The sequence below is a fragment of the Podarcis bocagei genome (genome assembly GCF_964188305.1).
Source record: "Podarcis bocagei genome assembly, chromosome: 7".
In the NCBI taxonomy this organism is placed as follows: domain Eukaryota; kingdom Metazoa; phylum Chordata; class Lepidosauria; order Squamata; family Lacertidae; genus Podarcis; species Podarcis bocagei.
The window spans coordinates 64,415,665-64,440,989 of record NC_138132.1 but is presented as its reverse complement, the minus strand read 5'-3'; the positions used below and the strand labels follow the sequence as shown (position 1 = coordinate 64,440,989).

The 25,325-nt window shown below is 42.9% G+C and overlaps 2 protein-coding genes across 11 annotated transcripts in view; one reads left to right on the top strand and one right to left on the bottom strand.

Annotated features, from left to right (window-relative positions):
- On the top strand, nucleotides 1-20,102 carry LOC308592476 (b(0,+)-type amino acid transporter 1-like). 4 transcript variants are annotated; one of them, XM_081203978.1, is made up of 13 exons: nucleotides 1-578; nucleotides 4,020-4,154; nucleotides 6,009-6,156; nucleotides 7,323-7,565; nucleotides 8,601-8,726; nucleotides 9,066-9,165; nucleotides 10,416-10,460; nucleotides 11,276-11,399; nucleotides 11,637-11,740; nucleotides 12,625-12,721; nucleotides 13,582-13,731; nucleotides 15,218-15,392; nucleotides 16,161-17,708. In XM_081203978.1, exons 2-13 carry the CDS (start codon nucleotides 4,062-4,064, stop codon nucleotides 16,223-16,225), a joined length of 1,470 nt encoding a protein of 489 aa, XP_081060104.1. In that variant the 5' UTR covers nucleotides 1-578; nucleotides 4,020-4,061; the 3' UTR covers nucleotides 16,226-17,708. The 4 variants fall into 4 exon arrangements, with proteins under 4 accessions (XP_081060104.1, XP_081060101.1, XP_081060102.1 ...); XM_081203975.1 differs by lacking the exons at nucleotides 1-578; nucleotides 4,020-4,154 and having other exon boundaries at nucleotides 5,852-6,156; nucleotides 16,161-20,102; XM_081203976.1 differs by lacking the exons at nucleotides 1-578; nucleotides 4,020-4,154 and having other exon boundaries at nucleotides 5,860-6,156; nucleotides 8,601-8,698; nucleotides 9,066-9,112; nucleotides 16,161-20,102.
- TDRD12 (tudor domain containing 12) overlaps nucleotides 17,722-25,325 on the bottom strand; it is a 43,399-nt gene continuing 35,795 nt past the window's right edge. For 6 of the 7 annotated variants that reach the window (XM_081203973.1, XM_081203968.1, XM_081203969.1 and 3 more), the window contains exons 28-33: nucleotides 24,006-24,060; nucleotides 22,017-22,115; nucleotides 21,702-21,815; nucleotides 21,466-21,619; nucleotides 21,314-21,380; nucleotides 17,722-20,101 (exon numbers count right to left, since the gene is read on the bottom strand). In XM_081203973.1, the coding sequence (XP_081060099.1) occupies nucleotides 19,998-20,101; nucleotides 21,314-21,380; nucleotides 21,466-21,619; nucleotides 21,702-21,815; nucleotides 22,017-22,115; nucleotides 24,006-24,060 (593 nt within the window). In that variant the 3' untranslated portion in view covers nucleotides 17,722-19,997. The remainder of the gene's footprint in view (nucleotides 20,102-21,313; nucleotides 21,381-21,465; nucleotides 21,620-21,701; nucleotides 21,816-22,016; nucleotides 22,116-24,005; nucleotides 24,061-25,325) is intronic. The other variant, XM_081203974.1, reaches the window with a different exon arrangement.

The following is a 25,325-nucleotide window of genomic DNA, read 5'->3' as shown; positions in this document are numbered from 1 at the left end:
GACAAACAGGACAGGAGAGCAGGTTGGCAGCCAGCCAATTGTTTGAAGTAGATAGGAGCTGTCTGTTTCCTTTTTAAATTCTTTCCTTTTTGCTAAAGTAAGCAATGCATTGCTTTAAAAATCTTTGTTAGAAAGCTTGCTAATTAGGAAGATTGTATACAAAATAACCCACAATGATCTCTTCCCCAAGTTCAGTGGGTTTTGCTTTTGCTTTTTTATCATGCAGGAAGACCTTGATGTTTTATAAAATCACGGCAACCTGAAATTTGTTGGTGCCTTGGTCCATGAGTGCCGCACTGTCAAATACTTCGGTGCTTGTTCAAACTGCAAGATGCAGGGTGGGGGGGGGGGGACATCAAAATGGAACCAAAAACTCTACCTTTTTTTTGCCAATAAATTAATTGGGCTTTTAATGATTCTTGGAAGCATTCTAGTTTAATCATTACCTTTGTTTATAACCTCTGTACTTAAGTGACTGCTGTTTCCCAGCATTCTGCTTTAGAGTCGGGGGCATTGTCTGCTGAAGGAGATAAGTGAAGGGAAGGTGTTTCGATGACTCAAGAGCTCCGTGAAACACGGTGAGTGCCACTCTCGCTTCCAGGCTGAAGATGTGAAAAGATTCACAGGGATAATTATGCGAGAGACTTGCATGAATATTTGCTATAGATTCTTGTGTACAGTGGTGCCCCGCAAGACGAATGCCTCGCAAGACGGAAAACTCGCTAGATGAAAGAGTTTTCCGTTTTGGAGGTGCTTCGCAAAACGAATCTCCTATGGGCTTGCTTCGCAAGACGACAATGCCTTGCGAGTTCCTGCGGGTTTTTCCCCCTTCCCCCCTTTTTCTAAGCCACTAAGCCGCTTATCAGCTGATCCGATCAGCAGATAAGCCGCTAATAGCGCTAATCCGCTAATCCGTCAATGGGCTTGCTTCGCAAGACAAAAAAACCGCTAGACGAAGAGAATCACAGAACAGATTCTTTTCGTCTTGCGAGGCACCACTGTATTTGCAATAGATTTGCTAGAACTGTCATTGTATTACTCGGTGTATTCACAGAGGGCAGCCAAGTGTTCTGTTGTTCTTTCTTCATTTACTGTTCAAAACAATTCAAGGGCAGCAGTCTTGGTCAAGTAAACCTGGTTCTGCTCCTAGTTTAATATCCTGGTTTATAGTCTATAAGATTAAACCACAATTTCCCAGTTTCCTTTTTTTTTTTTACATCTCACATTTTTTTACATCTCTACCTTCCAGGTAGCTTAAGGTGACATACGTGACCCTCACTGTCCCCACTTCCTCCCCACACAACAGCCTCTGTGAGGCAGATTCGTGTGTGAATTAGGAACTTGCCCAAGGTCAGCCGGGAACTTCATGGCTGGGTGTGGATTTGGACCCTGGTCTCCTCAGCCTATGAGGGGTGTGGCCTATTTACTCCAGTGGAGTCCATAGAAGGCTCTCCCACTGCAATTAGACTTGAGGTGGGAGAGCCTTCTGTTGACTCCATTACAAGACTCCCCCCCACCAAATCCTAATAGTGTGTTGTTATTGTTTTTCTGGCGTGAGTGATGTTCCTTATCTTAAAACCATTGTAAGCAGGGAGGGAACTGCCCTGCTTGCCACCCCAGCTGGACTCCCCAAGAAGATCACCCCGCTGCCGTCAATTAGGCTTAAAAGAAAACTAAGACTTCCTTCCAGCCTAAGCACTGGCCATGAAGAGAAAGTGTGAAGGTGTGCCCAGGTGTGCGATGGCCACATCCGGTCTTGCATGCTTGCCATCAGTGCATAGTGGCTATGGCAGTCCCCCTAGTTTGCAAATGCATCTGTGGGTTCAAACGCACCACACTGCTGTAAGCAATGCACCACACTGCCTGCAATCCTAATTTAATTTACCTGCGGATCCAACAGGTGTTGCATCTGAGTGGACATTTTTAGGATTGCACTTTCAAGTGCCGCAGCTGGAGTTGGCAGCCCTGCCTGCCGCCCCTATACATATATATATATATATATATATATATATATATATATATATATATATTCATTCTTCAATAACATGAGTCTAGCTGAGTCCCAGGGAAGGAAGGAGAGAGCCATGGATGTGCAGCAAGAATTTTCCCCTGCCTTTTCTATCCTTATCCAAAGGCAGGCCCCTCTCTCTCTCTCTGTGTTTCTTCAGAAAAAAATTAAAAGCCCAGGCAAAAGGTATGAGCAGGGGCATCATCACTGAGGCCACCTTTTTCCCCAAGGATGATTTCTCAAATCAAGATGACAGCTCAGACCACAGGCCCCATTCTCTGTCTCTTTGTGATGACAGTTCCAAAACATAAACAAGCAAGAGGTAAAAGAAGCCCTGCAAATGCTTCCAGTTTCCCCAAAATGGCACCTTTCTTGTTTTGAGAACTGGCTGCCCAGCAAAGAAAGCTGCTCACATCCTGCGTTGTGACTGCCTGTGGGCGACCACAGCCCTGCCCTCTCTCCCCTATCAGCTTAATGTGTTGTGCTCCTCCTCTGTGTTATATTCTAGCACAAAGCTTTCCAGATTGTGTGTCACGTGACACATTAGTGTCGGCTGCCGTGTGTAGGTGTGTCGTGTGGACGCTCCTCCTGGGGCTGGAAAGGGGTTAGTTTAACCCAGTGGTGGCCAAACTCGACCCTCCAGATGTTTTGAGACTACAACTCCCATCATTCCTAGCTAACAGAACCAGTGGTCAGGGATAATGGGGATTGTAGTCCCAAACATCTGGAGGGCCAAGTTTGGCCACCACTGGTTTAACCTTTGGTTTGCTAGTTTAACCTCGGACTTCTCTTCTCTGGGCTAAACAGTTCGTTCGTTCGTTCATTCATTCATTCATTCATTCATTCATTTGCTGCCCTTCATCAAGAGATCACAGGGCATAAAACACGAAGTACATAACCTGATGGGGAAAGAATAATAGGAAAAGAAAAGGGACAATACTCCTTCTGCTTTACAAGCCCATAGATTATCGTCCTTCTTTCCTCTTGCTTCTCCTCAATCCTGCAGATGCCCTAGTTTAATCCAGACACTTTCCCACCACATCCCCTCCCCAATTCCTCCTCTCCACACCCCCATCAGCACTAGAAGCTTAAAAATCTTACACACAGACATGCACACACCCTCCCATGTCTGCTCTTGTTCCTCCCACTGGTCCTTTGCTCCAAACCAGTTCCATCTGCCCTATTTTGTTATACAGTGAGATGTATTCAAAGAGGGGAAGACATCAGAGGGCCAGTTTTTATATAACTGGCTTTCTTTCACAAGTCCCAAAGTGGTGGTGGATGGGCTTTTTATGTCCATTTCTCTCTTTGCAAGTGCAAAACGAGGAAACACATTATAGACTTGCAGAACACCAAACAGGCATGTTAAACCATCAAACCAGGTATAAAGTTTGCCATATAAAATGAGCAAACTGATAACAAAGTCATCTGATCACTGCTGGCCAGCAAACCATCTGATAATATGTTATCCATAACATCAAATCATGTTTTGTACAGCAAGTTCATTTCCAGCCTTTGAGCTCCCATCAAGGCAGATAAGCCACCTTTATATTATTCATACATTTCTCCTAATCGTCATGAAAATGGCAAACGGTCGCTTCAAAAAATTGAGTGCTCCTAGGCATTGGCATTTGTACGTCTTAAGTTGAATACTGATTACTACCAAAATTCAAGCTTAGTTAAATGGATCAGCCATAACAGGTAAGTGTGGAAGCGAAAGGTACACTGCTTCACTCTCTTGGCAGGCATTAAAAACAGGGTGGTTCTTGCTGGCTACGTGATCTAGATAATCAGGGATCATAGGACCAGTGAGGTGATATCACAGTGTCCCACGCTTAGATTGGATTATGCTATAACATTACAAAGCCAACTCGGAGTGAGGTAGTACATCCCACTATTACTTTGAATTAACTGTGTAAGAGCGCTATGGGTACCCTGTTGCTTTTTTGAAGTCAAAAGATAAACAGACTTTTAAATAATATAATCATAGTTAACTTTGTGCTGTTTGCAGGATTCACTAATATAATAGACACATCAGCATCAAGTAAGCAAAATGGATGAAGAAGGCATCAGAAAACGAAGTTCAGATCAAGAACCTGATGAAATGCCCAACACGAAAAGCAAATCTATGAAACTACAGAAAGAGGCAAGACTTGTAATATATTACATTGGAAACAGTCCTAGAAGCTCTTAGCCTCCCATATCTCAAATATAGTTTCCATTCTGTTGTAAAAATCATTTTATTGTTTACTTACTTACTTACTGTGTTCTTAAAGCACACTGTGTCATAGTTAGGGAATTTTAGTGCCAGGTGGCCTCAACCAAATTGTGTCTCTCCTATGCCTAATACCTTCCCCTGGATGCTTATAGGTTTGCATAGTTTATGGCAGGAATGGGGAGCTTGTGACCCTTCAGAGGTTATTGGCCCCCAATTTCCAGCTATGCTGGTTGGGCCTGATGGGAAATGAAGTCCAGGAACATCTGATTCCCCATTCCTGGCTTACGGCATCCACCTCGAGGCAGTACAATACAGTCAGCATTTTTGAAAGCAATGAAAGCAATGTGTTTTAAGTATGCTTAACTCCTTGTTGGATTTTATTTGCAGCAAAATATGCACCGTGCAAAACATGGGAATTAGCTGTTTTGCCCTGAGCCTAAATAGGCTTAGAATTAGGGGTGAGGTAGAAATTTGGCCAGCTTTCATTTGAATGCAGACCTACCTAATTTGCAGTTCCCAAAAATTCACACTTCTCTGAATTTTGCATTTCAGTTCTCATACCAAATGTTTGCAAAATTGTGTAAACCAGGGGGAAACTGTGCATGGTTGGCATCCATCTGTCTCAAGGGACAATGCCAGTGTGCTTCTGGGGTTGAAATCAAACCTCTGGAGAACGATGGCACTTGCTGTGGCTGCAAAGACTGGTAACTCGCAGTGGCTGCCTTGCACATTGTTTTTGCTGCTGCAGTAAAGGAGAACTGAATTTAATACTGGGAAAATGTGAAACTGGGGAAGAAACTAAATTTGACAGATTTTCCCATCCACACTTAGAATTCCATCCATAAACACATCCTCGCTCTCAAGAGGAGGTGCAATTGCACTTGGTACATGTCCTGTTGTAAAAACAGGGAATAGTCTAGTTAGGTCCAGCTTTAATGCCCCAAGTGGGGAAGTAAAATGCTCTGTGATGTTAACACCTGAGTTAATTAGTAGAGTGTTGTTTGCTAAATGTGGAGATAATCATGAAGCTCAGTGAAGTACAAAAGGAAAGCCTCTTTTCCCAGAATGTCAGGTTAATGTTTGCATTGTACCACAAGTTGTTCCTGGTGTCACCTCACCTGTTAATGGTGCTGAAAGTCTCAGCACAGCAGACCCTGTTTGCGTTCCCCTCACACTCATTACGTTTTCCCTTGGCAAGACTATTTCCTTGGCACCGAATATGAAGAAATGGTCATGGTCAATACTGAGTGCTTATTCCTCCACATTCTTGTCACCCTTGCCAAGGCAACAAGTAAAATTTTATATTTTTTTTAATTCTTTTTAAACATTTTCACCCACTTCCAAGCTGAAGAAGGCTCCTAGAGCGGCTTACCAAGACCATTCCTAGAATAGACCTTAACTCTGAGCTCAGGCTTCTGAAATTTTTTAGTCTTTATTTCATTTTAGTTTTATATTGCTTTTAAATCTTGTTACATTCCAAGTCGCTTTGACTTCACTTTTAATTAAAAAAGCAACTAAGAAGTACAATTAATAGTATTAATTAACAGTAGATCCTACGGATGTGTTTGTTGGGAAAATAAGCTCCCCCTAAGATATGTGGCGGCAGCTGTTGTATAAAACAGTGTTTCTGCAATAAGAGTGGACCCTTCCTAACATATTCTTGGGTTAAAATGTGTTTCAATGTTCCTGTCCCCCATCCATCTCCACCCTCATGATACTGCCTATAGAAGACTGAAAGAACCACTCCGGTTGAATTCACCTAACCTCAATTTCTTTTCCCAGGTGGGCCTGCTTAGTGGAATCAGTCTCATTGTTGGAACAGTGATTGGTTCGGGAATCTTTGTTTCTCCAAAAGCCGTTCTGGCTAACGTTGGAGCTGTTGGGCCCTGCTTAGTCATCTGGGCAGCCTGTGGAGTGCTTGCTACGTTAGGTAAATCACTATTGCTCTTTCCAATTTATTCTCTCCCCCGCTGCCCCCAGTTTATTACAAGCTCCTTGTTATGTATTATTTTGTTTAGCCCTTTAACAATGGATTTGCATTTGCTAGTTTTGCATTTTAAATTAGCATATATGATATAGGTGTTTGGGGGAAATACTAGCCAAAGCTAACACATTACATTACAGTGGTACCTTGGTTCTCAAACAGCTTAGTTGTTGAACAAATCAGCTCCCGAACACTGCAAACCCGGAAGTAAGTGTTCTGGTTTGCGAACATTTTTCGGAAGCTGAACGTCCGACGCGGCTTCTGCTTGAGTGCCGGAAGCTCCTGCAGCCAACTGGAAGCCGCGCCTTGGTTTTTGAACAATTTCAGGAGTCAAATATATTCCTGGTACGGATTAAGTTCAAGAACCAAGGTATCACTGTATTTTGAAGCTCCTTTTGTTCATCTGGCCTCTCTTACAAATCACCATGTGATGAAGAACCAAGAGATCTATGTTTAGTATATGGCAACCATATCCTAGCATGTTTTGGTGCTTAGACTAGAATTGGGGGTGTTCAGGGTTCAAATCTCCACTCATCCATGAAGCTCTCTGTGTAATCTTGGACTGGTCACGATCCCTTAGCCTGACTTACCTCACAGGGTTTTTGCATGTATTGAAGAAAATTGAAAGGATGAATGAGAGATAAATATAAACGTAATAAATATGTGGTAACTGGCTCTAAAAATCACTTTTTGTCACTGGTTTTTCTTTTATCGATGCCCCCTGAGTCCCAAGGCACCTGCTGATGATGTCATGGACAGTGTCTAATAGACACCATGAGAACAAGCGCAGTGTTCATAAATGAAAATAATCGTGCTTGTGGGGGGGAGGAAAAAAAGCATTTCTCCAGCAACTCAAAATTATAGTTGGTTAGGACCAGATGGTCTTCTCATAACAGAAGCACTCATTGGCTGAAAGAAATGTTGACTAGTTCCATATACCATAACAAAATTGTGCACTTAATAGGAACAAAATCCCTGGTGCCTTGAAACAGGCTAGAAGGACCAGGTGCATATAGAGCCCTCCAGAAGCCATATTGAAATGGAGATGGGTGATTGTGGCAGTGGTGGTGGAAGCGGAAGGTTATTTTAAAAACTCCCACTTCTTTCTTCAGGGGCATTTTGTTTTGCCGAACTTGGAACAATGATAACAAAATCAGGAGGAGACTATTCTTACCTCATGGAAGCCTTTGGCCCAATCCCTGCATATTTGTTTTCCTGGGCAAGTCTCATGGTCACCATGCCCAGTTCCTTTGCCATCATTTGCCTCAGCTTTGCTGAGTACACAGCGGCTCCGTTTTATCCGGGTTGTGACCCCCCCACGATTGTCATCAAGTGTCTGGCAGCAGCAGTACTCTGTGAGTATTTGGCTTTTGATCAGGAAGACAAAGGTAGCTGGAAGGGTGAGTTAGTGACCTAAAACCAAATGCATACAGTGATAACAGCAAAGAATAGGCTTCCTTTTACACCAGTGCAAATTTGTGGGCTAATTTGGCACAAGCTGGAGGCAGCTGCTGCACAACAGAAGCGTAGAGACTATGCTTGGAACCAGAGGTCTCTAATTCAAATTTCATCTCTGCCATGACCCCATGTGCAGCCTTGGTCAAATTCCCCTCTCCCTTTTTGGGAACTTGGGAATAGTACCACTAACCCATCTTCTATATGGCTCCTGCCAACTTAGCAGTTTGAAAGCATACCAGCACGCCAGGGCAAGTAGATAAATAGATATCACTGGGTAAGGATTTGCTGAATTTAATATCTGAACTGGAATACAAAATGGGAGGTGTGAGGAGGTCAAGAAACTAGTTAAGGAAATTTAAGATTTGAAAATATTAATCTATTTTCTGTTTTGATTATTGGTTTTCTTCTTTGTTCTTATTCTTTTTTCTTCTGTTAACTTTTTTTTATTGTGTATTTTTATGTGTTTTGTTTTTGTTTTTATTGTTTGTGAAACTTTAATAAATATTATTATAAAAAATAAAATTAAAAAAAATTAGATACCACTGCAGCAGGAAGGTAAATGTGTCACTGTGTCCCGTTGCACCAAAAGCATTTAGTCAGGCTGGCCACATGACCTGCAAAAGCTGTGAGATGAGTGCTGCACCCCATATTTGCCTTTGACTGGACTTAACCGTCCAGGGTTCCTTTACCTTTACCTTACCTGTAAAGAGTGCACATGATGATGAGTGAAATGGTTTGAACACTTTGAATGCAGAGGAACAAATGAAGCTACCACGCAGCTGGTCAGATTATTTGTCCATCTACTCCATTATTGGCTACTCTGAGTGGCAGGAAAATGAACTGGGAAGGCAAAGGACTGATTCCAGGGGTACAGAAGCTTATTTGTTGAGGTGACATTTCTCGTGAACCTTCCACCCTTTCCTTTCTCTTAGTTACAATTACTCTGCTGAATGCCCTGAGTGTGAAGTGGGCGAGCTACATACAGAACTTTTTTGCTGCGGCTAAAATGGTGATTGTCATAATTATCATTGTAAGTGGGATTGTTCTTCTAGCCCAAGGTATGTTATGTTGAAGTTTTAGTTGCAGTATCTATCTATCTATCTATCTATCTATCTATCTATCTATCTATCTGCCTGCCTGCCTGCCTGCCTACCTACCTACCTACCTACCTACCTACCTACCTACCGACTATTAGTTGGGTCAGTTGGGTGGTGGGTGATCAATGTACCTCTTACTTTCCTCTGAGGAATGAATTTGGAGGATATGATACCAAAACCACAAAGGGTCCAGCGGCATCTTAGGCAAACAGATTTATCAGGGTGGGTGGGAGTTTTCATGGACTCTGAGCCAAGTTCTTCAGCTGCAAGAAATGACATGTTTCACTTTCCCTCCCCCAGGAAATACAAAGAACTTCAACAATTCGTTTGATGGGCCCCCGCTTTCTGTGGGCACCATTAGTCTTGCATTTTATAATGGACTCTGGGCCTATAGTGGATGGTAATATAATTTTATGACTCATTAACAGAGGGTAGCAGTTCATGCCTTATTTTGATGTGTCTTTACTGCACTTTAAGAAAGATATTGCATGAAAACTCTGGCACCTGGAGTCTTGCTGAAGAATCACACCTGGAAATAGTGTAGGGTGGGGAATACTTATTCTAAACTTATGGTGACTTCCTGGTAGGCATGAAAGGAGACTGAGCCCACCCACTTTTGTGGGGGAGAGCTAAGCAGACCATTAACTTGTGGAACTTGCTACCACATGATGCAGTGATGGCCAATAGCTGAGATGGCTTTGGAAGGCACCAACAATATCAGCTAGTCTTAGGTCATTAGAAAAAAGAGTTAACAGCATCTTAAGGTTAGAACTATTACTTAGGCAGGCATCCCCAACCTCGACCCTCCAGATGTTTTGGGACTACAACTCCCATCATCCCTAGCTAACAGGACCAGTGGTCAGGGATGATGGGAGTTGTAGTCCCAAAACATCTGGAGGGCCGAGATTGGGGATGCCTGACTTAGAGCCAGTTCATATGCATAATAAAATCTCTAATCCAATAGGTCTCTCCAGATGTTTCCATAGGTTGGGGTGTGGGTGTGTGTTGTCTTAATTGATGGTTGCTTCTCATATGGGAGGTGAATGGATGCCAGGTATTACAAAAGGAGGAAGGACTCATATTTGTTAAGGGAATATTTTTTTCCTGAAGTGGTAAGGCTGTGTCCTGGCTGTAGTATTTCAGATGGCAGCTCCTTCATACTCAGTCCTCAAAATAGACCCCTACACATAGAAAATAGCATGTCACAGAGAAACGTAACTGAGAAGCTTTTCCTTTTGTCCAGGATAGCCATATGCAGGGCATCAGGCTGCCAAAGGCTGATCTAATGTATGCTTAGATGTGCAAGGGATTATTTTTGCACAGAACAGGTGCATATATTCCGGATTGTTTATTGGTACTTGCTATTACTGTTGAAAGCCATATTGGGCACTTGCTTCTGTGCAAAATGCAGAACACAAATCAAAATTGGACATTTTCTACTTGGCTCTGTGAAATCTCTCATAAAGACTTTGCTGTTGTTTGTGGTTGAAAGGGAATTATAATTTCAGAAAAAATATCTATTAACATCCAGACTTACATCCCATAACCCTTTTATTTGGAAATTAAATTCCACTGGGTTCAAAAGTGTTTTCTCCCAAGAATGTGCAGGATGCAAAGTAACATTTAGTACTTCTCTCCCATCCCTTCCAGGAATCAACTTAATTATATCACAGAGGAACTTAAAAATCCTAATAGGTAAGAAAAATGCTGCAGGAGCTGATAGAACACCATTTCTTTTTCCTCCTCCCTCACAGTCCCATTGAAACAAGGATTTCCAACCTGCCATTCAATGTACAGCCCTAAGGCAGTATGCAAAAAGTTTCACAAAGCAACAACAAAATCCAGTAAGCTGCTTTCTGAAACCAGGCCCATGTTAGTGAATTACATCTATACAGTTAGGAGGAAATATATCTATTCCAAGTCATTTTGTTGCCTGAGGTAAAGGACAAGATGGTTGCCACCTGCAGAAGCTAATTGGACTGGCTGTTTTAGTCTGACAGTGCCCTTCAGAACCACCCAAGGGCAGAAAGCTAGTTTAGGCTGTGTGGCACACCCAGCTCTATCCTCCACCAGGAGGGAAATGCCTGGGAGCCCAGGAGGAACTGCCTCTGGCCACCAGCATCTGCCACCCAAGGCAGTTGCCTCACTCTACCTAGTGGTAGAGCTGGCCCTGCATCCAACAACAACAGAGCGAAATTTTAAAGTCTAAATACACAGCTGATAAGAGCAAAACTAGATGTAATGTTCAAATGAACAGATGCAATTAATATACATGTATTTTATAATGTTAATGAACAGCAACCATGGGGGTGGGGCAGGGCGGGGGCTGATGCTTCCCCCCCTTAACCCTCCCCCACTCCTTTGTCCTGCTGACCCTCCCACCCAAGCTGCTATTTGCATTGGGAAGCTCCTCCTCTGGTTCTGCTTGCGTGTCCACCCATCTTGTGTTCTTATGTTCTCAATGCAAATATCATTCTTTAACTGATAGCATATCTCTTTACTTTATCTAGAAATCTACCACTCTGTATTGGTATTGGAATCCCTCTGGTCACAGTTTGTTACGTTCTGATCAATATATCCTATTTCACGGTTATGACGTCAACAGAACTTCTGCAGTCTCCAGCTGTTGCTGTGGTGAGTCCAAGTGGGAAAATGTGTTGTTTTTCACCTCTGTACAAGAGGATGTTTTGATACAAACGGCAGAACAAGATCGGAAGTGGTTTAAGTTACACAAGGGAAAACTTGCTTCTCTAAAAAGTTGTGCAAGCTTTTTATTAAGTATCTTTTTCATTACTGCTGTATCTTCATGTGTCCAGTTGGTTGACCTCTAGGTTTTAAAGATATGCATTATTTCAATTCCTTCCATCACAGACATATGGAGATAGGGTTCTTTATCCTGCTTCCTGGATAGTCCCTCTCTTTGTGGCTTTTTCTGCCATCGGGTCAGCCAATGGGACTTGCTTTACTGCTAGCAGGTAAAACAATACTTTCTGATGTGGAATTCTAGTGTGCCCAAGGTTAAAGTTGACTTATGTGCCCCCAGCCCTGAGTCCAGATTGCAAGACTTCTGCACTTATATGTACCTGGAGTTAAGAGCATCACGATTGTCAACAGGCAGATGCCCAGGTGACACTTAAAAGCAGGTCATATTGCAGACAGATGCCCCAATCATCTGCTAATTAGAAGTACATGTGCCTCTGAATTAGTTTTCCTCTGAATTAATCCCATCATTTTTAAGGAACTCATGGTGGAAGCTGCCCCAGCATTATGTGAATAAATAATTCAATATGTTAGTGATACATTGTGTGAAGGAGTACTTCACAGTCATTCTGAACGGGTCCCATGTCTGCACCATCCTCTCATTAAAAACAACATGGGGGCACTCGGGAGACAGGGGCACATTGACATTTCCAAGCTACTAAACTTTGCTGAGTTGCTGGAAGGTGGTGCAAGGAAAGGTGGTAATAGAGGGGGAAAGCAGCTTAAATTTAACATCACACCTGCACATTCACTCACATTTATTGGGAGCACAGTAGTGATGTACTGTATATGTCAGATGGTGGAAATCCCACACCCTGTTATTCACAGTGCATGTGGCAGTTGTGCTGATCTCATTCCATTTCCCAGATTTTTATGCTTTTAACATTGGACTTAATCAGGATCTTGCTTTTTCTCAAACCACAACCGTTGCAACTAGTTCCTCATACACTCTCCATAGCCCATATTACTGCATGACATGGTAAACACTTGTTCTGCAATGCTCTCTGATGCATATGAAAAGTGCAGAAGTCTTGTCATCCTTTGCTCTCGGTCAGCCCATCACAATGGCTTCTCTAATGAGAATGATTTACCTTCTCAGGCTTCCTTACGTAGCTGGTCGTGAAGGACACGTGTTAAAGGTGCTCTCTTACATCAACATCAAGCGCTTAACTCCAGTTCCTGCTATTATCTTTTATGTAAGTATGATTTCTGAAGTGTCAGAAGAACATCATAAGACCCCTGCTGGATCAGACCAAAGGCCTGTCTAGTCCAGCATTGTTCTCTGTTATTGGAAGCAGGGCTTAGCCGTCACGACTAGTAGTCAATGATGCTTTTATTCTCCATTTATTTGTCTAATATCCAACCGGTCCACGCTGGCAGCCATCACAACTCCCGTGAGGCCAAATTCCGTGTGACTGCACATGGCTTTCCCATCTGTATGCAAAAGGGTCTTTATGAAAATGGAGGCCTTGCATTATAATGAAGCAACCATGCAGTAGGGCTGCAAGTTTAAAGTCACTGGAGAGACTAAGCAAGCATGTCTGAATTATGGTAGTTTTCCAACAGTGTTATCATAGCCACAATTAGTATTGGCCATTCTATTAAAAGGCTCTAAACCCAACACGGGACGCGGGTGGCGCTGTGGGTTAAAGCCTCAGCGCCTAGGACTTGCTGATGGAAAGGTTGGCGGTTTGAATCCCTGCGGCGGGGTGCGCTCCCGTCGCTCAGTCCCAGCGCCTGCCAACCTAGCAGTTCGAAAGCACCCTCGGGTGCAAGTAGATAAATAGGGACCGCTTACTAGCGGGAAGGTAAACGGCGTTCCCTGTGCTGTGCTGGCTCGCCAGATGCAGCTTGTCACGCTGGCCACGTGACCTGGAAGTGTCTGCAGACAGCGCTGGCTCCCGGCCTCTAGAGTGAGATGAGCGCACAACCCTAGAGTCTGTCAAGACTGGCCCGTACGGGCAGGGGTACCTTTACCTTTAAACCCAACACTGAAATCTGCAGGTTTTTTTTTTTTTTAAATGCCTTCTCCATAATGCATATCTTCTCCTTTCAGGGTGCAATAGCTATGCTTTACATAATTCCCGGAGACATCAACACCCTCATCAATTACTTTAGCTTTACGGTTTGGATATTCTATGGTCTAACTGTGCTGGGACTCATTGTCATGCGCTTTACAAGAAAAGATCTTGAAAGGCCTATCCGTGTAAGTAGCCCACCACAAGATATTCTCATCAGTGTTCAGGGTGGTTTGGCAGTTCCTCTTGTATTGCACCTTTTGTTACTGCTGGAGTTGGGGGAGAAATTAGGTTAACATGTGAGCTGCCTCTAGGTTAGATTATTGCAATGCACTCTATGTAGTGCCATTTTGAAGAGCGTTCAGAAACTGCACTTAGTGCAGAATTCAGGGGCCAGAATTGACTGGGAGTAGGCGGTCTGATCCTGGTTCAAGTGCATAGGATGTGTTTGCTCCCTGGCCCAATTCAAAGTGCTGCTCTTGACATATAAATTCTTACACTGCCCATGGCATCAATACTTCAAGAAAGGTACCCCTGCCCGTACGGGCCAGTCGTGACCGACTCTAGGGTTGTGCGCTCATCTCGCTCAAGAGGCCGGGAGCTGGCGCCGTCTGAAGACACTTCCGGGTCACGTGGCCAGCGTGACGAAGCTGCACTGGCAAGCCAGCACCAGTGCCGCATACGGAAATGCCGTTTACCTTCCCGCTATAAAGCGGTACCTATTTATCTACTTGCACTTAGGGGTGCTTTCGAACTGCTAGGTGGGCAGGAGCTGGGACCGAAGGATGGGAGCTCACCCCGCCACGGGGATTCGAACCGCCGTCCTTACGATCAGCAAGTCCTAGGCACTGAGGTTTTACCCACAGCGCCACCCGCGTCCCTTAATAATTCAATACTTAATACCTAATCATCTGAGGGCCTTTTTGTGTGCCCCCTTCAATAAACAGCAACATGAGAACACGCCTTTTCAGTGGTGGTTCCCCAGTTGTGGAATCCTCTTTTTAGAGAGAGATGCACCTGGCACCATCATTATCAACTTTCAGGCACTTTGGCAAAGATGTTTCTTTCCCCAGGCATTTGGCTCTTAACTGGAGTGTCAGGATATGGTGATATCCAATCCTTGTGTTTATTGTTTAGTAGGATGGGATAGGATTTGTCCTTTTTATGTGATTGCAAGATGTCAATTACCTTTTGGGTGTGTTTTAAATTTTGTATCATGTATGTTTTCACAACTTTAACTCACTCTGAGACATTTTTGTAGCAAGCACCGAATATATCCAATAAATAAATAATGCCCAATTCACACTTCCCTAAACGGTATGAAAAATGAAATACAGCTGTCCTTTAAATAGGCCCTGTGTGCGCCCATGATAATCAGCATTTTTAAAAATCCCGCTTCCAGCCCCAAACAGCCTAGGATGACTTGGGTATCATGCAGAAGCCAATTAAGATGTGGAATGCCTGGACTATGGCAAGACTTGCCAAAACCACCAGATCCTCTCTTGGCCTAGCAAGTAACATTTGTATGCTGTTCCTGATGCAACAGCCAAGTTGTTAAAATGGAGTGCATTAGACTCTTGAGCCAGAATATTACTTGGCCTTGCTAGGTCGTTCCAATCTGGGATTCCTCAACACACACAATTACATTCCCACCCCCTCTGCTCTGTCTTGCAGGTCCCTCTTATCATCCCCATCCTTGTGCTGTTTGTTTCCATTGTGCTGGTCCTGGCACCCATCATCACTGCACCCGAGCTGCCATATCTGTATTGCGTTCTGTTTATTATCAGTGGACTTGTCTTTTATGTACTTTTCATCCACTTCAAATTCAGCTGGGCTCAAAAAATCTCAAGTGAGTATATGGTTGGTTTCCATCCCAGGGGAAGAGGTGTTTGTGATGAAATAATCTGGGTGTGGCTCTTTAACTCTGATTCAAAGGGAAAGAGCTTCTTAAAGAGGAACAGTGGGGTGCATGAGATACAATAAAGAGGAAATTATGGGAATAGAGGGGGCTCATAGAGCCGGGAATGGGGTATGTGGTCTTCTCAGATCACTTGAGTGGCTAGAGATTACATACTCAATGCATGCTTCTGCGCACTGGCCACTTGCCCTTTGCAGGCACATGGGTGCTAGTGTTTCCAGTTACAAAAACATTCCAGTTGGAATTTCCCACCTTCCTTCAGGGTAGGCAATTTTTAAGCCTCCCTATATTTTAAAGAGTTTTAGACATTCCTGTGCCTGCTTCTTCCTAACCACTAGCCATCTTTTCTTTAAAGATTGAAACTTGATGGTAGTTTGACATACACAGGAAATAGATCCTTTTGATTGTGGCAACTGGTCTTTTGAGTGGACTCTGACACTTAGCAAAGGTTACAGCTCATTATATCCTGGAAACCATTTGAAATGTGGTCCGAGATGCCCTCACTTTCTGGAATATTCTCAAGACCCATGTTAATTTGGCTATAGGAAAAGTAAAGCCCATAATTTGGCTTGTGGAATCAACACGAAGGCTTCTAAGTGGTTAAGTACAAAAGGGGAAATGATCTAGGAAAAGAAATGGTACTAACAGTGCAATTGCCATTTCTAAAGGCTTCTGACTTCAACAACTTCTGCGTTTCAGAGCCCATCACTATGCACCTTCAGATGCTTCTGGAAGTAGTTCCACCAGAAGACGTTCCTGAATAACATTGAATTTTTCCATCAATAAAAAGGCTAGATCCTGGAAATGGTTCAGCAGGTATGATACATCATGTCCACAACTATAGGTCTCAATGCTGAGGATAGGGGATGTTTGTGAGACAGTAAGTGTCCTGAAAAAGACACTATTCTGTTCTTTCCCCCTGTAAAATGCATTCATTTTTGTAACACATTGAGTTCAGGGATTTGTAACATCTTAAGAAAATATCTGAATGGGGGGAAAGACCTGAGGATTTGTAGACCATGGACTTGATTTCAGGTATGGAATTTCCACATTATTTTCTCAGCAAGCTAAAAGGACAGAACATACAGTATTACAGTGCCATCTACCAGCAAACAAACATGGAAGCGCAAAGATGAAATCTCACATATTATATGTCTCACAGATTTATAAAGAGCAGAAACCCAAATGAAATGACAGGAAAATATATGAGAGGGAGAAAGACATGTGATCCAAACTATGGTTACCAGACGTCCCCGGCTCCACCAATCTGTCCCCGGGCAGAATCCGCCCCTGGAATGTCCCCGGATTTAATGTAATGTCCCCGGATTAATCATATGCCTGGGGACTTCCGGTGATGGAACATGGTGGGCGCATGCAGGCTCAGCGGCAGCCTCAGCAAAACCCCGCTACACCCTGGCTTGTGTGGAGACCCTCCCCAGAGCCCGAAGCAGTCATCTGGTACAACTCCCTCCTCGGGAGCCCAAAGTGCAGTGGGGCTTTGCTGCAACTCTCCCACCTAACAGCTGACGCAAGAAAAGAATCCTCCCTCTCTGTCAGCTCTGCAAACAGCCCTGCTCCTCCTGCTTGAGCTGGGTCTCTCCTGCTTGCTCAAGAGGAAGAAGCACTTTTTCATGCCTTTAAAGTCCCCTTTGCTGCATTCTGCCTGCTTGTGAGCTGAGCTACCAAGCCGGCAGAAAGCAGGATGCTGCCTTGAGCCTTCCCTGACAGAGGTTGTTGCTTCAAAGTTAGGCTGGATCCAAGAAACTACATCTTTGATCTGGCTACCACCATTCCTCTTACCATTGGTTTGGGGTCAGGATTCCACAATATGTTGGTTTGGGATGTGCAAGCTAGGTTTTCCATGCTGTGCTCACCTGTTGTCTCATTCCTGAGACAGCAGGAAAGTAAGTGGAAATAATCTCAAAGGGGTCAAAGTCAGGACTCATATACTGAGCAGGTGGTGATCTTGGAACAGACATGTTTGTTGCTTTTCAAAATTACTTTTGTGAAAGATTTGCAGGAAAACCAAAGATGTAGCATTTTATACTGCTGCAAACATGGGATGAACTGCTGGTAAATGGAACACTAGACGTTCTTTCCCTACCTTCCTCTGGCCTTCTCTAGATTCCTTGTGCACTCTGAAAAGTCAAAGTTCCAGCATTACTATTTTGTGACTTGTTGCAAATGCCTTTGGTATATTTTTATTATATTTTCTATTTAATTAATAAATATTGTCTAAAAACTCCAGAGACATAAAGGCTGGTTTTAAGAGTGTTCTTTATTGCTTTTCTAACAGGCATAAATAACTTTTCCCATAACTATTCATATGAAATGCGTAGTACTTAAACCATCACCAATCACTATATTATTCTTTCCATTAGAACTCACTGTATGAGGGTTCTGAGAAACTGCAGGGCTGTGTTGCCCCTGGTGCTATGCTAAAAGTCAAACAAAATTTTACATGGCAGATGAAACCACTAGTTTCTTAATTTTCAAAATAAAAGCAGCAGGAAGGTTCCACATTGAACAGGTGGACTGGCAGGGAAACATAAACAGGAGGAGCTTGTTTCCCCCTCCCATTCAAATTTCTTTCCTGACATCCTGCTTTTACCTACAGAAGATACATATTTGTTGCAAAAAATTGGCAGAGACAAAGGGGTTAAACAGCCCTTCGCTGCAATTTCTTTGACACAGTTTGTATAAATGAAAATCAGTCTTGAAGGTTGGAAAAACACTGGCAGTGCAGCCCTATGCACATTTAGCTGGAAGCAGGTCCAACTTGAGTTCAGCTCCTGAATAAGGCTGCAATCCTCTATCTGCTTACCTGGGAGTATGCCCCATTGAACTCAATGGAACTTTTTTCTACTACATGCATAGGATTATGGCCTTAAGAAGGGTTTATCACAACATCCAACTTTAAGACAAATACTTCTGATCTAATTGCATATATGATATACAGAGATGTCCAACTGTTATAATGTCATTTGGGTCAATTATGTGAAACACTGAAAGCTCAACAATTGCTGCCATATTCATATTATAGAGTAAACTGTTGTTGCACTGTACTGTTACACATTTGACAATGTGGAGTGGGAATATTTAACTGGAAAAAGTAGGGGCATTTAGAAATTAGGACGCAGGCACCGGAGGGCATGTTAGAACCATTGCAACTAATACCTGCAGCTTCCAGAGAGACTATCAATTCAGTGACAGAATGCTGCTACTCGTTGGAGGATATAGGCTATAGCATCTTAAAAGCTACTATTTATCCAATACTGTCAACAGAGCAATTATTTTGTTAAGCATACAGCCTTGTGATCTTCAGATGAAGGGCAGCATATAAATTTAATAATAAGTATATCAAAGGGACTATCATATATAATTATGCCTGTGCATCTGACATCAGACAGTCATTTGGGATTCCTTCACTTTACTTTTTGTTGTTATACTGCTATGCGAACAGGTAGGGAAAGCTGTATTTATTGTAGCAGTACTTTATGATAATTTTTAGTTCTTCTGATTAAGTGGCTCTACCTGCCCCTCACAGCTCCTGGATCCAGATATACCCTTTGATTCTAAGGCCATCTCTAATTCTTCCTACACATACCTACAGCTCTTTGTGCCAACATAATAACGGACAGAAACAGAGCAATTGAACAAAGTGTCTAGTAACTAACCATTTTGAATATTGATGTTCAAGGGAATGCTATAATATAATTTAACTTTTATTATCTACCATATTAGATCACATATTAGATCAGGAAAAATTAGCATCAGCTGTGTTGGTCCAAACAATTCCACACAAAACAAACCGATCAAATGATCAAAGAACTACAAATAGTTTTCTAATCAAGTACTTTAACCTTTCAAATTAGTTCTCATATTCTGAAAACAAAAATATTTTCTGCACAGATCAGTCTGCATCTTATAGTTTTACACCTTAAGGTACAGCTAACAAAGGGTACATTTAGTACATCAACAGTATTAAACTGGTTTTGATGGCTACATTTTCTTAAAGAAATTAGGATCAGAACTAAATATTATGCTAGATTGAACACCCGTCTCTAGCAGTTCAACAGACTGTTTCTACTCTTAACTCCTTTTGTCTAAATATCTAAATAATTTGTTTTGTGAGGAAAAGGCCAGAAGCTGTGCTTTTTTTTGAAACAGGCTCCAAGAATAGCCAGAGAGAGAGAGAGAGAGAGGATTTTCACCTCCCTCCATTGGTTTCATGGTTAGGTACTTAGCAAAAATCACCACAACTCTTCTACTCAGAGCAAATGTACCTTGAATTAAAACTCACTGAAATCAATTGTACATGTAATCAGTCTATGGCAGTTAAGTCGAAGAGCAAACATCCCACCCTCCCACCATGACAACCCTCTTCAAAATCATGGTCAAAATTTAGAACTTTTCCTGATGTTCAAAAAGCTAAAATGCTTTCATTATGGAAATGCCACCCAAGCTGCTTGAGCCTGCCAGAATGTGGGTTCTTATGTGACAGCCTAATTCCTAATCCCCATTTCCAAACCAGAATTAACAGATGGACGAATCACTCTCGGTGTCACTGTCATCCGAGGAGTCCTCCTCCTCTTCCTCCTCTGTAGAAACCAGGTGCACTTTCTTGGGACCTGTGCCTGCTTAAGAAAAAAGCACATTATACATAGATCTAGAAAAGTTAATTTCCAGCATTCTAGTACAGTTTAACATGCCCCTTTGAAGAGAGGGTCTTGCCTGGTTCTTAATGGCCCTGGGTGCTATAGGACAAGCAATACTGGCTGCCAACTGGTGGCTGGTTTTAGGGTGTGAATGTAGGGTGTGGGGGAGGGGGAGGGTTCACCTTTTCCTCCCCAGATGAAATCATGACAAAAAATGGTCTCCCTCCCCCACAAGGTTATGACTCTTTAACACCAATGGGTGTTTTTTAAAAAGGAAAAGCCTTACAGGAGATGGGGATGTTTGTGTGTGTGTGTGTGTGTGTGTGTGCGCGTGCAAAATGCAGATCAGAAGTCAAATAATTGAGAATGGGTATAAGAGATATGATCTCTAATGCTTTCATTCTAGTAGCTTATGGAAAGGATTGAAAAAAGAGCAAACACTTTGTTTCTTAAAATACAACAAATAAACCAATAAACCAGACATGGTAGCTGTTCACTATGCATTTAGTGCAACCCAGTGTCAGCAACCCAGTGAGCTCCTGCCCTAGAGAGTGCACAGAGACACATCCACCCTCCAGGCATCCCTGTGAACCACAGGCTCTCTTTCCACATTTCCTGTCCACCAGAACAAGAGTCATCAGACATTGGTTTATATCACTCCAGCTAAAAGGAGGATGCTGACTGCCTATGATGCTAGCCCAGGAAGGCTCCTCCTTGCAGCCAGCTCTGATTCTCCCCTCCACAGAGTATGCAACAGATCTGTAGCAGGCATTTCCCTCATCAGTATCAGGGACAGAAATCAGGTAGGTAGCCGTGTTGGTCTGCCATAGTCGTATCTGAAGAAGTGTGCATGCACACGAAAGCTCATACCAAGAACTAACTTAGTTGGTCTTTAAGGTGCTACTGGAAGGAATTTTTTTATAGGGACAGAAATGTTTAAACTACTTGCTATCATGACAAAGAAAGAGAAAGAATCCAAGTTCTGGGAAAATCCTGCTGCTTTGAAGCAGTGGTGTGTGTGTGTGTGTGTGTGTGTGTGTGTGTGTGTGTGTGTGTGCCCTCTCTCACTGAAGGGGACCAAGCAAGAAGTAATTTGCAGTCCTGTCTCTGAAACAAGTGAAAGGAGTGGCCCATTCTTGGATAACCTCTATGACCGAAGAGACATGTATACATAAAATGCAATTAGTGGCTTACCAGCAGAAAAGGGACTTCTTTCTTCAGAATAATCCAAGTAATCAAAATCAAAGGAGATGTGGGGATTCTGTTGGAAGGAACATTTCAGAATACTTCAGTCTACGATGCCAATATTTTAAGATCCATAAGCCACTTTTGAATGTCCAACCTACTTTGTGCTTCAGCAAGTTGCACCAAGGTTCAGCCTTCTCTTTTGCAAGGGTAATGACAGGTTCGCCATTCTTAAGGTCACAAGCTGATTTTTCTTTGATGATATTTTTCTGCAGCTCCATATCAGCCAAATAAAATCTGTCTTCTACAGAAGCACTGACAGTATTTTAAAATATTAGTTTGAAAACAGAATCAAATCATTTTTTTAATCCTTTTTGGTGAAATATTTCCTATCTACCTGAAAATGATCCTCTGGGAGAAAAACTTGCAGTCGTAGCTGGTAATATTTTGTAATTTTATCTTCAGAACAACAACATCCTGCTTTTCAAACCATTTTATTGATGGATAGAAGCTAAAAAAAGGAAAAACAGTGGTTAAAATGGATTTGATTTTTAAATACAAATTCCTACATAGGAATTTCCAATATCCTGGGAGTAATTCAGTTAACAAGCCATGTAATGCTACTGCTCGATTCTACAACATATAGTAAAAAGGTTTGACAATGCCAAAAGTGACAGCCAATAAAGGCACATTCTCTTCAGAAGCAGCCTACCTCCGATTAGCAGATGCTTGGGAAAGCTGAGGATGGCTTTCTCCATTGGGCCCTTCTTGTGAGCTTCTCGGGAGCATCTGGTTAACTGCTGTGGTTGGACTCAACCCCCATGTGGAAAAGAATATCAACATTACAAGAGGAAAAAGAGCAAATCAGACAGAAGAGCTTGAAGGAGTGTATTGGCGGGGGTGATGGAGCTCCATTAAGAGTCTCCCCTCATGGCAATGCTCTGCAATGGAAATATGGCTGAAGCTGGCTTTTCATACATACCCTTGTCCCACAAAACAAAAAACTGTAACAGACCATACAGATCCCAAACTTTTCTCATATATACAGGCTGGGCAATTGGTTCACACACAGTGGGTGCTCTTTCCTAGAGCGTGCAGGAGGACTCCAGAAAACAGTTCCATGTTTTTATTGCAATTGTTTCCTGCCAAGACCCAAGGCAGTTTACCACTTAAAAATACTAAAACAAAGAAATGGTATAAACTATAGTTGCAGGGGAATCCTCTCTGGCAGACTGATGGGCTTCTCAGCTGCTGATGGTACTTGCTCCCTGGCGTGGGTTTCCTTGCCCTACCTCAGGATACAAAGGTCTTAAAGACTCCCAGAGAAAGTGGGGCTGTTCCATCAGTTCTCTTAGGGCACTGAGGGCTCCCTGCCAGGACCAGCTGACAGCACTTGCTCCCTGAAACGGGCTTCCTTGCTTCTGCCTTCTCCCAGAGCCCATGTCCTTAGACAGCCCTAGGGAAGGTGGGGAGAGGAGGCCCTGACAGTTGTCTCAGGCCACTGATGGTCTGGTGCCCTGATTTGGGCTTCCTTGCTTCCATTAATATCCCTAATAGTGCCTAGGAGATCTAAGGGAGAAAGTAGATTCAAACTGACCAAAAAACCCCAAACCTTCAGAATAACAAAAAAGACTTTTGATATATTAAACAGACAAGAAGATGAGAGCTGCAGAAAGGAGGGAAAAAGACTGTCAGAACAAATTGAAGAATAGAGAAATTAAGCAATGAAACAGATGAGAGAGCTAAGTGGAAGAAGTTTCCCTTTCTAGACAGTGTTAGAAACAGATATGAAAGCTAGGAGCTAAATGGCACCTTAAAGCTACGTTATGGGTGCAACAATGGAATGTCTAGGTGCATTATTTTATAACAATACAAAACTGAAAATGAATGAACTGCAGCTAAAATATTATGTTCATCTTCCACATGGTCTAATCTTCCCCTGCCCACCCCCTAATATTCTTAAGAGGGTCCCTTCTTCAGTCTTCAGTGGGGAAGTGGGGAGGCAGAAAAAGGTCCTCCTTTCCTGCCACTCTGCAGTGTTAATCTGAAATCTTAGGCGCAGTACTGTGCCCAGAGCTCAGAAACTACTTGCGCTAATGAAATTCTGTGTTGCAAAATGCGCCTAGAACAATGGGAGTTTCGAACCCTTTCTAGACACGGTCAGGAAAAGAGCTAGAGGGACAGCACTTTGGAGCTGCCCAGGACTCAAGTTTCAACTCACCTGTTCCTATCTCTCAGAGATGGGCCATTAACCCACTGCTTTCTAGAGTCCTTCTGCATGCCTCCAGAGAACCAGCTATCAGCACTCAGGCCTTCATATTTTCAAGACTGAACTATACATGCTTGATATAGGGGTGCTCTCAGCAGCTCTGCAGCTTTAGATGGTGCCAACACTATGGCCCATCTTCAGCAATAGCCTAGAAAGCCCAGAGCAGCCTAACCTTGGTAATGTTTTATTGAAATACACTATGTACTTCAAGGACCCACAAGGACTCACAGAGACTGTCCCCACCAAACTTTGGAGTTCCCTTTCTTTTAAGGCTTGCCAAAGTCCACGCCTGTACTTCTTCAAAAAATGGCATGAAACTGCCTTTGGCAGTCTGGGATAGGGAAGGAGAGAAAATGAAAAACCTTGCTACCCACTCAAGGCATTGGGACTTGGAACGACATAAGCTCCAAGCAAAACAATTAAAATTGATACCATTCATGAGATGGCTGTAGACATTCATCTGCTTTCTTAGCTGCAGTCATTTCGTCTAAATGAAAGACAGAACAAATTAATTTTACACAGCACACACTGTAAATACAGGACTTCAGTAAAGCTATATAGGCAAATGGAAGATTTCACATTTGGCAAGCTGCATTGGGTTACTTTTTGTATATAAAAAAGCAACTGGTAAGTGCAATTCATTATTATTGTTATAACGGACCCAGATTCAGCTAACACTTGTGCTAGTGGAAGCCAGCACAGGGAGTTCCACTAGCCCACCCCCAAATTGGCTTTGGAGGATCAGTAGTACTCTCCCCCACCCCAGAGCACACGGGGGGGGGGGATGGTTCCACCTAGCAAGCATAAATGAGTGCGCTGACAGAACAATCATATTAGTATGACGTTGAATTCCATTTATTAAATTTTTATCTGCCTATCCTGAGCACAAACAACAAGTAATAAAACAAACAAAAAATCTTTAAAACTCCTTAAAAGAATTCTAATACAGATACAGCCTGGAAAAGATTAACTTAAATGGCTTGTTGAAAGAGGAAGATCTTCAGTAGGTGCCAAAAAGACAACCTGTCTAATATTCAATGGGGAGGAGCCACAACACTAAAAGTCTGATTCCTACATCCACCCTGAAGGTTCCTAGCACTCAGTTCAGAAGGATTCCATGGTCAATGGTTTCAAAAGTCACTGAGTGATCAAGAAAGAGTAACAGGGCCACATTTCCCATCTTTCTCCTGATAAAGATCATCCATTAGGGTGACCAAGGCTGAATCAATCCCATAAGCAGGCCTGAATCCAGACTGAAATGAGTTTGAGACTATTTCTTTTATCCAAGACTACTTGCAATTGTTGCGCTGCAACTTTTCTGAAAAAAGGGGGAATTTGCAGCCCATCAGATCACTGCCCCTTTCACTCCCTCCCACAAGGATGCATTGGCTGCACCCTGCATCCACTTGGTCATATCTCATTGGCAAACTTTAATAAGGTAAGGAGGACGGGAAGGCATGTTGCTGGCTACATCATCACAAGGACCTCATCCACATCCACTGAAACAAATCCTAGTAAGTTGTAGCAGCTGCTGTAGTGGGTACCTCACTGGAGACTGCAGTAACCAGGCAGAGGGCCTTCTCGGTAGTGGCGCCCGCCCTGTGGAACGCCCTTCCAGCAGATGTCAAAGCGATAAACAACTACCTGACATTCAGGAGACATCTTAAGTTCAGGGAAGTTTTTAACGTGTGATATTTTATTGTATTTTTGGTTTTTATGGAAGCCGCCCAGAGTGGCTGGGGAGGCCCAGCC